At 41.8% G+C, this 13,543-nt stretch overlaps 2 protein-coding genes across 2 annotated transcripts; both read right to left on the bottom strand.

The window, feature by feature from the left end:
- Window positions 1-987: 987 nt before the first annotated feature.
- LOC147988237 (gamma-hordein-3-like) lies at window positions 988-2,179 on the bottom strand. The gene has a single exon (XM_087543590.1). It carries the CDS (start codon window positions 2,089-2,091, stop codon window positions 1,147-1,149), a length of 945 nt encoding a protein of 314 aa, XP_087399716.1. The 5' UTR covers window positions 2,092-2,179; the 3' UTR covers window positions 988-1,146.
- Window positions 2,180-8,876: 6,697 nt separating this feature from the next.
- Window positions 8,877-12,938, bottom strand: LOC125529106 (carotenoid 9,10(9',10')-cleavage dioxygenase 1-like). Its single transcript, XM_087534318.1, has 12 exons — window positions 12,762-12,938; window positions 12,530-12,632; window positions 12,169-12,428; window positions 11,905-12,084; window positions 10,592-10,670; window positions 10,425-10,506; window positions 10,192-10,254; window positions 9,970-10,108; window positions 9,518-9,839; window positions 9,361-9,422; window positions 9,124-9,279; window positions 8,877-9,029 (listed from the first exon to the last, which is right to left on the bottom strand). The coding sequence occupies exons 1-12, from the start codon at window positions 12,936-12,938 to the stop codon at window positions 8,877-8,879; spliced, it is 1,776 nt and encodes a 591-aa protein (XP_087390444.1).
- Window positions 12,939-13,543: the final 605 nt, after the last annotated feature.

Raw genomic sequence — 13,543 nt, 5'->3', positions numbered from 1 at the left:
AAAAACAGAAAAAGAAAAATGGCGCCTATCGGCCAGCAGTAAGCCGATTGGGCCCGTTCGTGCGGCATGGCGTTGGTCGCCGGAGAAAAATCCAGTGTCCTCTTCATCTTCCATCTCCGTCCGAGAGAGAGAGAGAGAGAGAGAGAGAGAGAGAGGTTCGTCCGGGTAGGTCCCAACAAGACGCCCTACGACATGACCCCTACTCCCGGCGCCGCTCACCACTGCAATTACGGGCGGCCATGCCGATGGCTGCATGGGTGAGGATGGGTTGGGAACGAGGAGGTGCCCAGGCTAGCGCAACAGCCAGTACTGAGGAGGAACGGCTCAGCCTCGTGCCCATACATGGACGCACATGATGACGCCGTGGCCATGACCACGCCCTCCACCACAAATCCGCGATCGAGCCAGTGTGAGCCTCATGCCACCCTCTGAGCAACGCCTCCTCCCTCGGACGTCTCCCTCCGCTCCATCGCTGAGTGTCACGACCCGGTCGTTGATCGAGATCGCACAAATGAGCTCGGTATTTGGATAGATTTGGGATATTTTGAGAGAATTGGAGTGAGGAATCAGAGAAAGGAGGTGAGGACCAAAAGAACACAGATGGGATTCAGAACATTCATTCATTGACATGCCTCTCGAAGCACATGGTCCTGGCCTTTAAAGCCATTCGCACACACACCGCCCTCTGGGACCCATTCCTATACAATGAACCCACACACGGACACATTTTTTGGAAAAGGTCACACGGCGACACATGCTGGTACAACTCATCGACCCAGGACATGACCCTGAGATCATACCTCCTGGCAGCCGTCGATGGACTTTGGTGGCTGGGGGTGATTAGGGACGCGAGATCCCTGAACTAAATTTTCCGGATCAAGAGGCTCCTTTTTTCACATTGCACGATGAGCCTCAGTTGATATACTTGTGAAATATTGATATGGAATTGATGGATTGCAGTTCCTATTGAATTAGATGGGCATGACGTGCAATATTTTGTTTGCCTTTATTCCCAAATTTGAACTTGTATTGGTGTCAGTCACGCATATGATGGTGCGCGACATTTTATTTTTCCATTGCTACATCGATCGTCCAATCGAGTAAACAATGAAGTTCCATCTATATAGTAGTACAACTCTTGTGATTTCATTGTCCACCGTTGTAGGCAGTGATGCCACCAAATGGTGCACTAATGGTGTAGCAATCAGATGGGACATGCACATTGCATAACATAGGCAAGGTCTGAATCACAAGTAACCTAACCAACTTGAACTGGGCTAGTTGTTGAGGTAGGCTTAAGCCCTGGCCCAATTGATGTTGAGGCTGCATGGGCATTCCCTGGCCCAACTGTTGTGGTTGAGGCTGGACGAAACCTCTATCCACATGTTGTTGTTGTTGTTGTTGTTGTTGTTGTTGTTGTTGTTGTTGTTGTTGTTGTTGTTGTTGCATGATGATGGCGTGCACAATGTTGTGGATGGCCGGGCATCGGGACGGCTCGCTGATATGTGCAAGTTGTCGACAACATTGTTGCCGCTTCAACTGGCAGTTGTTCTGTTGCGAGGTCTTTGGTCGGAGGAACGGGATCACTGACTGCAGTAATGACAGTTTCTCCTCCGGGTTGCACTGCTGCAGCAGGAACTCCTTGCACAAGTTCAATTGTTGGTTTTCCTCCACAGAAGGTTGTTGTTGTGGCAATGGTTGCTCTTGCGGGTATGGTTGTTGTGTTAATGGTTGTTGATATTGGTAAAATGGTTGTTGTTGTGGGGGTTGTTGTTGTTGCGGGAATATTTGTTGTTGATGCGGAAGTGGCATCTGCTGTGGAAATTGTTGTTGCGGCGGTTGCTGCGGAAATAAATGTTGCTGGGGAAGTTGTTGTTGGGGAAGTGACTGTTGTGGATACGGTTGTTGTTGCTGGAATAGTGGTTGTTGTGGCTCTTGCAGCGGGAATGGTTGTTGTTGAGTAAGTGGTTGCTGCTGCGGAAATGATTGTTGTGGCCTTTCTTGTACATGGATGCTAGGGTCGAGCTGCGCGGTCGCGGTGGTGATGATCGTTGATACAACGAGGAGGGCAAAGACCAAGAAGATCTTCATGGTGGATTTTTGGTTACTCTTGATTGTTTAGTATGAATGTTTGTGCTCCAAATGTGTGAAGGATGGAGGATGGAAGGGGGTCTTCATGGTGTATGGCTATTTATAGCTGCCATGAAATGATTTCTTTTCGTCTTCACATTTGCTTTCTTGTAAAGTTCCTCTACTCGTATCAAACTGATTCTTTGGTATGTTTTGTTCGGTGGCGCTACTTACAAGTGTAATTTTTGGATTGATCGCCAAAGTTGCTTTCTGGTAGCACACATCCATGGAGTGTCAGGAAAGCTTTATAATCCAAATGACTCATCATATTCATTTTACATGCAAAACACTTATCTAGATTACATCCCCTTTCTAAAACTAAGTTCGTAATGTTCTACAAGTTGTTAGGCACATCCAGGTTGGCATAGCTTGTGGGGAACTAAGTTTGTAGTCTTGCTTGGCGTTGTTAAGACAGATCATGCTATTAATGTGAAGATTGTTCTAGACTGCTTCTTTCTAAACTAACTTCGTAGTTTTGTGTAATATGATGGTAAGATGAACAAGCATACATGACTCATCAATTATGTTTTTTCTTGTAAATGTTAGTAATATCGTATGAGTTGTTAATAGACACTAAGATGATTCCCATCCATTTCCACGGGAACACCATGCACATGATTAAACCTTTTGAAGAAACTTTATACTTGGTTAGATAGTAGATATATAGTCACCAGAAAAAACATATTGCACACGGTGTACCAAATACAATGACACATGTAATAGCATGCTATGTGAGTTATAGAGTGCGCTGAGTATATTGTCGAATAGCATAAGGCCAACTTCAATGCAGCGACCCAAACAAACACGGATTTTGGGTCGCTAAAACGGAGAACGGATGCGGCCGGACAGCCGGACACCACCGATGTACCAAACGCGGAAGACCCAATTGAAACAGACACGGTTTTGTTGAAGCCTCGGTATCACTTTCCGAGAGGAGCACCGCGGCCGTGCCGGCAAACCACCTCCACGCGCCCGAGAACAGCCCGAGCCACTCGGCACGGTCGCCTTTGGCTCCTCCGGTGACCCACAACAGCACCAGGTTGCAGCCGCCTGCTCTCTTCTGCTCTGCTTGCTTCCCTCTTTCTCTTCCTCATCTCACCTCCCTCTCTCTTCTCTTCTCGAGAAGGAAGGAGCACCGCCGCCACCGTAGTACGCCGCCAACGGCTGAAACCATCGCTGTTGACGCCGGCCTCCTCAACCGCACCACCGTTCAGATCACCCCACGCTGGACCGGATCCTGGCCTCAAGCAGTCGCTGGCTCGCTGCCCTTGTGCTACTCTCCAAGTATGCTGCCTCCGACAAGCTGCTCGCGCTCGTGCCAAGGGCGCAGAGCTCATCTCCCTCACTTCAGCTGCGTCTGTCGCCGACTGCCCGCTCGTTGCACGTGTGCGCTGGCAGTGCCATGGAGCTGGGCGACGGAGTGGCCCCGAGCGCCCACGCCGCCAACCAGCCTTGCCTTTCTGCGCCGTCGTGTCTCCGCCCCGCCTTACCTTGCGCCGACGAGTCGCCATTGGAGCCGCCACGCCCATCGCGTCGTTGGGGAGAGAGAGAGAGAGGGAGGATAGATGGGTGGGGTGGGTCCCCCTTGTTTCGATGACAGACGGGCCAGGGCCTGGAAGCAGCGGACACATCCGGACGCGGAGGACATAGAGAACGTTCGGTTTGGGTCCGCTTTGAACCCAAATGACGAGAAAATTTGGGACGAAAATTGGTCCGGAAGGACTCAACAAAAATGGAAATGGGTCTTTCTATTGGGCCACGGTTTTTGTCCGCACATACCCAAATGGAGAAAATCGGACGAATGCATCGCTAGTTGGGGTTGGACTAAGTGACCGAAGGATTATTCCACGGACGATTCTAAAAGTGAGATCACATGTACGTTAATACAACAAAATGGTACATACAAACTGCAATTCTGATACATTTCAAGAAGCATGTGGCACATTTGGCGATTCTCTCTCGGAAGGCAAGGAAGAGCCTGGCGTGGTTTGCCTTCCAACAACATAACACATATTGTCAAAAAGGAGTATTTGGATGTTATTAGATACAATTGTTTGTAGACGCACAGCTCATGCATGCATATAACAAACGGTAATCATAACTGGCGACCGTTTGTTGGAAGAGGGGTGGCAGCCAAGCGGCTGCCGCCTCATGGCTTACCTGCTGCATGATAAGGCAAGACGGTCGCGGTCAGGCTTGGCTCGATGCCCAGGATTTACAGACCGTCATCGACCTCCTCAACAAGGCACATTCGTCGCTGCTCCATTCCAAGCCTCGCGAGTTCTAACACCAGTAACCATAGAAATTGGATGTGCATTAGTAACGCCAAGCTTCTTACTAATCTGTAACATTGATCTTCAATTCCCACAGTGACTATCTTGCTTTTTTCTACTGGCAACAAACAACGTTTTATCTTGAAATATTCTAATTAATGACGTTGCATCAGACTACAAGGGCAGTTTATTCTGTCCCTGCAATTCTTGGTTAAGAAACAATTGCTTGGCTGTATGTGAACTCTGAAAAGAAAAGAAATCTGGCTTTTGCTTGCGGGGCGACTTTATAAATTCTTGCTTCTCCTTTGACTATGAGGCTGGATATGAAAATCAACAATAAAAACAACATGATGTATGGAAGCCCTTGTTCGAGCTTTCTATTCGCACACCACGTATATCCCTTTTCTATGTCCCTCAGAAAAAAAGGATTGTAGCCCCATGTTGTATTTTTGTTAATACAACAGGATGCATCTGTATGCACTATGGACTGCTATGAGCTACAAAATGTATGGAAGCAGTAATAATTCGCACACTTTCAACTACATGTAAATTACAATGGGGCATACTTGGGAATTGTTGAGTATTATGTTTAGTTAGGAAATATGAGATAGACTAGGATATGTTCCGGCTTGTCTTGTACTTCAAGTTAACAATGTACTCCTATATATATGCCCAGGAGGCTCAAGCAATATAATCAACGATTCCACCAATCTCTCTCTATCCCTTCTAACAGGAATATTGGCATGTTGGTACATGCGCAGACGTAAAGAAAGCGATAGTAGCGGAATTTTTCTTCAGTTTGTGTGGTCAGGATGCTGCTTGCTTGTACTATGGCTTTGAATTCCACAAGTTGCAGCGACTGCCTCATTTTCCCTCGGACACGTACATGACTTCCAACAAGGCTTGTTTCAGCTGACACGTACTTACAGTGCCTACCTACTTACTTCTCTGTGTAGCAAGTTTAGTATCTATTCTATGCAGGATTTGGCACCCTTTTGATTATTACTAGCAAATATGCCCGTGCATTGCAACGGGAGACAAAAAATTATGGCTAACCAAATAAGTATGACCCAATATCCTGGTATATGAGTGTACTCTATTTTAACACAGTGGCTCATCATGTTGCCATTTTTTTTCTCACCCTAGCCGATGATGATCGTGATGTCCACGTGATCACAATATATTCGATGCGGTAAATTCCAAGGCTATGAGTTTGTCAGTGTATGCCACATTTGTCATTATGTTGCGCAAGGGAACATTTAAAACTTTAAAAACAAATCTCATTGACTACGAACTATTCCCAACGCCAAGACATATAAAGACTTTCGAAAAACTAATCAAATCCTAGACATAAAATACTTTTGAATCAGTGACAGTTTTTCGAACCGACAAACTTTTTTTTTGAAATTTATGATTTTCTCAAAATAATCATGAACATTACTTTTGTTTACAAAACTATTTAAATGTATGAACCGGTTTCAAATTCATTAACATTTTTTTACTCACCAAACATTTTTTGAATCGATGAACTTTTCTTTAAAATTGGGAAACAAATTAAAAAAACAAAATATTTATTTTTATTTTTGTGAACATTTTCTAAAATGTATTGTACATTTTTTTAATATTCCGGAATATGTTTTGAATACACGATCATTTTTTCAAAATCATGAACATGATTTTATTACCCGACCATTTTTTCAAAATTGTGATTCTTTTTAATTTTGCGAACAGTTTTGCAAAACCACCAACATTTCTTGAATCTGCAATTTTTTTATGATTTTCTAAACATTTATGAATTCACATATATTTTATGATTTCTCAAAAATTTTATTTTTGAAAATTCACAACTTTTAGAATATTAAAACCACGAATTAATTTAAAGAAGAAAGAAGAAAGAAAACATAATGAGAAAAGAAAAGACAAAAAAGCAAAACCACCAACATTTTTTGAATCTGCAATTTTTTTATGATTTTCTAAACATTTTTGAATTCACATATATTTTATGATTTCTCAAACATTTTATTTTTGAAAACTCGCAACTTTTAGAATATTAAAATCACGAATTAATTTAAAGAAGAAAGAAGAAAGAAAACATAATGAGAAAAGAAAATACAAAAAAGCAAAACCACCAACATTTTTTGAATCTGCAATTTTTTATGATTTTCTAAACATTTTTGAATTCACATATATTTTATGATTTATCAAACATTTTATTTTTGAAAACTCGCAACTATTAGAATATTAAAATCATGAATTAATTTAAAGAAGAAAGAAGAAAGAAAACACAATGAGAAAAGAAAAGACAAAAAAGCAAAACCACCAAAAAATTTTGAATCTGCAATTTTTTTATGATTTTCTAAACATTTTTGAATTCACATATATTTTATGATTTCTGAAACATATTATTTTTAAAAACTCGCAACTTTTAGAATATTAAAATCACGAATTAATTTAAAGAAGAAATAAGAAAGAAAACATAATGAGAAAAGAAAAGACAAAAAAGTAAAATAAAAAAACAAGCAAGTAAAGCCCCACAAATGGGCCGGCCCATGAACGCATACATGGATAGGACATGCGTGAGAAAAGAAAGATAAAAAGTGTGAGAGCTGGGGATCAAACTCTAGTCTCATCGCCAGAAGATCGATCGGTCAACCACTCTGCCACTCGTTTTTCTGTGTAGTCTACTCGTCGCTCCCATATAAAACAATGAAGGAGGCGGCGATTTTTGGTATGAAAAATTCAATCGTTTTCTACTTACGGGTGGCATTGGTGGGTAATTTTTATCAACTTGAAGGGTACTTTTAATGACGGACGACCAGAAGCGATAGTCGTTTTATTAGTAGGTAAAGACTACAGAAAACATCAGTAACCCACTTGAGCTTGGTTTTCCTTTTTCTTCAGCTTGTGTGGTGAAGATGCTGCTTGGCTGTACAGGCTTTGAATTCCACAAAAGCTGCAGCCACTGACTTCCTGCAGAGCTGACGCGCACATGAATGTTTATAGCAGCAGCGTCGACTCAACTGCTGTGTTTCGACTGACTTACTGGCCGACGACAACACACACACTGGTTAAATATAAATAGTTACCGTGTTCGGCAAAATCACATCCCTAAACGAAAACACAACATGCAAACTCGTCTTTTCGCTGCAAAATACGAGCTTTGTTCAATCTCTTCCTGCTTCTCGGCCTGTGCCTTCTCCTCTCGCAGAAAGAACATGCGCCACGCCACGGAGGGATCTCACTGAGGTTTCAACACACAGCCCTCCTGAATTGGAAAGCTACACTTGTAAGTCCACCGTTGCAGATGAGCTCTTGGCAGGAGTGTAAGAATAGACTTGTATCTAGATGGACTTGGTTGCATTTGGTTGGCTGAGATAAAGCTAAACTGTCCCTAGTTTGTTTAGATTTGTAACAGGGAAAACGCCGGCCTCGGCTAGCCTCATGTATTCATAGCATCAGATGGTTATAGAGTTTGATTACAACACAAGTACGTAAATATACATGGAAGCTATCCATGTGGAGATAGCTTTGCGTGGGCTCCAAGATGGGGTGCCGTCAGTGTACTGGACTCTAACACGCCCGCGCAGTGTGAACCGGGTGAGGACTCAACCTGAAGACTGGATCAAAATTCTTGAAAGAGAGCAATAGGTAAGCCCTTCATGAAGATGTATGTGAACTGAAAGGAGGAGGGCACATGTAAGACGTGAACGTCGCCAATTGCGACCTTCTCCCGAACGAAGTGAATATCTAGGTCGACATGTTTGGTACGTCAATGCTGAACATGGTTAGCGGACAAGTAAACGACACAGACGTTGTCACAATAGACAATAGTGTCAGTCGATATTGGTTGTTGAAGCTCCTGCAAAATCTATCGTGACCAACATGAATCGGAGACAACCGCTATATTCTGCCTCCACATTGGAGCAGGAGATAGTCGTACGTCGTCATGCTGACCGTGAGATAAGATTGTCCCCAAGATACATGCAGAATCCAGATGTAGAGCATAGTGTATCCAGACATCAAGCCCAGCTGGAAACCGAGTAGGCAAAGCTATACACATGACGAAATTTTATTCAAATGGCGTCTAACACTTCGTAGCCAAACTACTTACAAAAGGTAAGAATATGACATGCGGTGGATAACATTGGCGAATCCCACCTACAAAAGGACACATACCCACAACCATCAAATGGTCCATGTGTCAGTTGGAGCACCAAGACAATGCCTTCGAGAAGTATGAAACACTCATACGACAATATTGTTGAAAACAACTAGTGAAGGCCAGCACACATGTTTTCATCCTAGAGATCACCTCTCGAATTGCAAGACCACTCCTTCAACAAGGAGAATAAGTTTCTAATGATATAATTTTTTGTGGCACATATCTTACATGCCCTTGGTCGAATTGATGATGAAGAAATACGGGTGTGCCTAACAAGTACTTGCAAAGACCCAATTCAATATATATAGGCTCTAAGATGTCGAGTTTCTAGCTTGTTCATTATTCTCTTTCTTAGCTGTGTTGCTATGGATGAAAGTTCCATGAAAGCCATAGGGAACTCTGTGTGGCATTGTTATTTTGGCAACAGGAGCACCTTCAAATCTTTCGGTGTCAATAATGTGCACCTGCGATATAGGGCATAAAGCTTCACAATTTAACTCACATGTCTTTGATATGGAAACTAGGGTGTATATATATTGTGTTTCCACGAAAACTTGCCTGTGATGTATTTGTTACTTCGTCATGTACAAAAGAAATTATCCACCCATCATCTTCATGCAAGCCACGAACTCTTGGAACAAATGATGATCCAGAGCAGAACTGATCTTCACCCAGTCGATGGATTTCCGTTTTTATCAGATCTTTGGCTGAGGTCTGGTTTACATCTTCAATTTGAGTTACAGAATATAGATTAAATAGTAGCTGAAATGGTGTACAAAGAAGAATTGTACTTACCTCTGTTATTTTGCCTCTCTCGTTGAGGCATAATTTTGCAAACCCTCCATATTTTGGGAGTACTGCGATATATGATAAGAGGAAATCAATCAAGTTGGTATGCACAATATTGTGTAAACACACAAAATTAGAAAATGTGGTTTCATTTAAGCAATACCTTTTCCACATCCTTCTCCAGATCTTGTTATAGAATCCACTATTTGTGCATAGGCATAACTATGACGCACGCCTGTGTAGTTGTTGTTGATCATTGGGAATTCCAAGGAGCACTCCCTTCCGGTCAAATATTCTCCTGAAACAGTCTTTTTTTCTCGGTTTAATCTCCATTCATATAAGCGAGAGAATAATTTCTCACTAATTCCCTGCTTCATTTTCTTTCCATCTCCTGTAAGTTGAGATCTTTCAGGAAGTACGCCGAGCTTGTTTAGTCTGGGGCCTGGTATGACCGAATCGGCCGAACAGAGTCCCTGGACAACAACCTAAGTCGGCAGGAAAGGATGAAATTTTTAGCGCGGATAGTTGTTAAAAACATATTTTGTTTAATCAAATTCAATACAAATACAAGTTTAATTGAAAAAGTTACCAACCCAAAGAATACTATATATGTACCTCATCACCCTCCTCAAAGCAGTTGATAAGATGAAACATGCAACATGGTTCAACATCGAACCACTCAACTGACTCTGCGTCGCCATAGCGGGGCATAACCCCAATTCTTGCATAACCTTCCTTCTCAAATTCGATTAGCCTATGCGAGGAGTACTATTTAGCTTTGTAGCACAAATTAAGACAGAGCTTCTTTATTGGGATAAGTTTAATTGGAATACTTACTGACCACCTGTAGTGAGTCTGCTGATGTCGACAGTAAGTGGTAAATCCATGATTATGTTGCACCTATATCAAGAGAACAATAAACGTGAGTTGCTTTCATTGATTAACTGAATACACTAGTCTGGGAATATTCTAGTGTCGCTCATTGACACGTTAAAATTTAACCAATAGTATGCACTAAATTCAATAAATTGCAGGGAGCAATGCGAATGACATTTCTTGAATTCACATACCTTCTAGTGACTCCTATGTCATGACAAAGTGTAGGTCTGTCTAGCTCGAGGTCAACTTTATGTTTTAGTTTGGTTCCATCATCTGCAATCAAATAGAACTTGAGCCTTTTTTTTCTATCATGGCACACCGAAGATGGTAAAAATTGTAAAGAAGTAGAATGAATTACCTGAGATAACCCCAACAACTAGGAAAGGCTTCTTTGCATCTGAACCAAAGATGACAAGCTCCCCTGACCCTGGAGCTATCTACGGCCATTTGAACAAAGTGCCTCAAAGCAATTAGATGGACTGAACAAGGACAACATGATGTGCGTGTGTTTGGAAATATGGAACAAAGTGATCATACATACATGCAAAGTGGTGGTGGTGGTGGTGGTGGTGTGTGGAAATATGGAGCAAAGTGATCTACATACATACAAACTTGCAGGTCACTCGAAACATATCCATTCTCATTGCCTAAAACATATATTTACAGGGCTTGGATAAACGTTGTGCATACTTCTCATTGAAGTGGGAAAATGTATTTGCACTGATGGGTCATCATGCAGAAATGGTTGCACCAGCAAGAAATGAAACGAACATGATAGCTAAATGTCACATTGGTCGTAAGCTTTCATGGTATGTATTGCATCCCATTCCATGTCATACCTTGGCTCAATTATTGATTTACTACTTGAACTAAGATACTTACTGATATATGCAAAACACAAATGTAAATGAAACATTATACTGATTATTTTTGGAACTTCATTTAATTTGTACATATGACACATGTTTTCGAATAAGCTAAGTGATACCCCGCACACTGCTACGCGAATTGGTTACAATACATCTAAATGAGATTTGGTTGTATGAAACATGAATATTTGGCTTAATAATATGAGAACTGAAACTATAAATAAAGCTAAAATGCATATGATTTATTGTATAGTTGTAAAATATTTTTTTAAATATAAGTAGCATAATAGAATCGGAATGGCTCAACTTTTTTTCCTATGCATGCATGGTTGCATGTTGAGATGGCATGTTTGCATGTTGAGAGAGAAAATTAAGTGTGAAACATTTATTTAGTTTTTCTTTGCGATGGAAACACTTATTTAGTTGTATATGATTTGTATCAACATGTCTTTCCTGGAATGAAAGACACTCCAATATGTTGTTCTTCTCAAGTTGCAGGATCAAATTATTACGTGGCTACACTACTTGTACCTTTTTTAGCAGTTCTAATCTTGTGGCATTTACTTACATGTTTAAATTAGGGGCAGGGCCAGTTCTTTTTGCAGCTTAAAAAAACCCACCTCCACCCCAACTTTTATCATAAGCCGCCTCTCTTAATCATTCAACAAATTTAGGGGTGCATTATTTTTAAAACTAGGGAGAGGCAACTTATTCTTTAAGCCGCCGAAAAGAACCGGCCCCTAGTGTTCTTGTTCACCATGCAGCTTACGTGAGAATGGATACAGCTACTGGTCGTCAATACCTTTGGGTGAGATGTGCATGGTCGATCCCATTCCTCATGGATAGCCCATGTATTGCCTGTCTCTAGATTTTGTATGCAGATTTCCTGGGGCTGATGACTCTCAGCAACAGCGTACACCTTGCCCGCATGCTCAAACACATTGGTGTTGCTGGTGTTCTTGTTCACCTTGCCAAACCTTAGCTGCATTGGATGATTATTCACTTCGGGTTAGGGGTTCATCTAATAAACACCTCATATAATGTGGGTTTGCAAACTGTTACTTACATAGTTGAGAATGTAGGCAGAGATGACAGCTGCAGAATCCCCCTGGGCGGCCGGGAGAAAGCATGGTTTCTGACGGTCTCGTTCAATCTTCAATGTTTCGGATTGCACATAGCCATTGGCATAGGAGACTGACCAAGAAGCTGAAGGGTTCTTGGTGAAGTACAAAGCATGGAGCATGCCCTCGCCCTCAACCCATATGTCATTTGACTCTCCAAAGATTGAGGCAGTCGATTGAAGAGCGCCAAAGAGGGGATTGGAACCTGTTGTAGTTATCTGACACTTAGCTTACTGTCTGTGATCCTCACTCCCGCTACACTTATTTAATACTACTACGATAATTACAAAATATCTAGAAGATCACCATTTCTGATGTATACGCCCTCTGGGAAATCTTCAGGTATGTTTCCTTCAAGCTGGAATATTTCTATGGATCCACCGATCTCATCTACTGGTGCAAAGTTGCTCTGCAAAGTTGTAACGGGTAGTGTTAATTTTCCGAAAAATGAAGCATAGATGAGTTTTTGGGTTATCATTGTTATAATTTACCCATGTGAAATTTACAATGGAGCAATGAGTTTTGTCAATTGAAGTACCTCAGACGAGAGCAGGGCTTGATGAGTAAATTTGAAGGTTGAGTCAACTATTGCATCCAAAAGTATCCGTGGGACATTCTTCAGTTCCTTTGATGCTTCTTCGATTCTGATAGATAGCTGACTTTGGAGTTGCTGGATCAAAGATTTCTGAAGCAAGAAGAAGTAAACATCCACCATTATTACTAGTATGTATACACGTGCAATGCACGTCATAACAAAGTGGTTTTCGTAAAAGGAAGTAAATCATCGAACTGCTAATAGACTCGAGGGGAAAAAAGAAAGTATAGTGATGTACAAATGGATATATTAGTTAATATTGTAAAGGTGGGAATTGGTATTCAGACCAAAAATCTGTAGTGTTTCAAAAAAAAAACATGTAGCATTCGTTAACTGTACGCTACTTTCTCTTTCTCTCCGTTCTCCTCCCAATCAACCTGGTCTGGGCTCAATTCGTCATGCGCAAGTGGAAACATGGCCCATTAGGCACAAGATAGGGCTTCTTTTTTTTGAATGAGCCATGTGATTGTTCTGGAACATAGTGGAACCAGCAGCAGTCTACTGTTCATGGCAATCATGTTTACCTTAGCCGTTGGATTTCGGAGGCCGACGGTTATGATTGATTCTCTAGGTCCAATTCAAAACTGATACACTATATAGTAGTATAGATATACTAGAAACTAATGGCTAGCGGAAATTACGGACCCCCTGTCGGGGCGACTGGGTGGCGATTCCCGAGCGAGCGGGAGACGATCTCGCCGCCGGCGAGATCCCAAGGACAGAGT

This window comes from Triticum urartu, chromosome 1A (genome assembly GCF_056163025.1).
Source record: "Triticum urartu cultivar PI428250 chromosome 1A, HENAU_Tu73, whole genome shotgun sequence".
Lineage (NCBI taxonomy): Eukaryota > Viridiplantae > Streptophyta > Magnoliopsida > Poales > Poaceae > Triticum > Triticum urartu.
The sequence above is the reverse complement of the archived record's forward strand: the minus strand, read 5'-3'. Positions and strand labels throughout refer to the sequence as shown.

Excerpts from the sequence above, each read along its gene's own strand:
- LOC147988237 (XM_087543590.1), bottom strand. The coding sequence starts at position 2,091 with ATGAAGATCTTCTTGGTCTTTGCCCTCCTCGTTGTATCAACGATCATC.
- LOC125529106 (XM_087534318.1), bottom strand. The coding sequence starts at position 12,938 with ATGGTGGATGTTTACTTCTTCTTGCTTCAGAAATCTTTGATCCAGCAA. Across the intron at positions 10,255-10,424 it reads GACATAGGAGTCACTAGAAG|GTGCAACATAATCATGGATT; the intron begins GTATGTGAATTC and ends CTCTTGATATAG. Across the intron at positions 10,109-10,191 it reads AGACTCACTACAGGTGGTCA|GCTAATCGAATTTGAGAAGG; the intron begins GTAAGTATTCCA and ends CTCCTCGCATAG.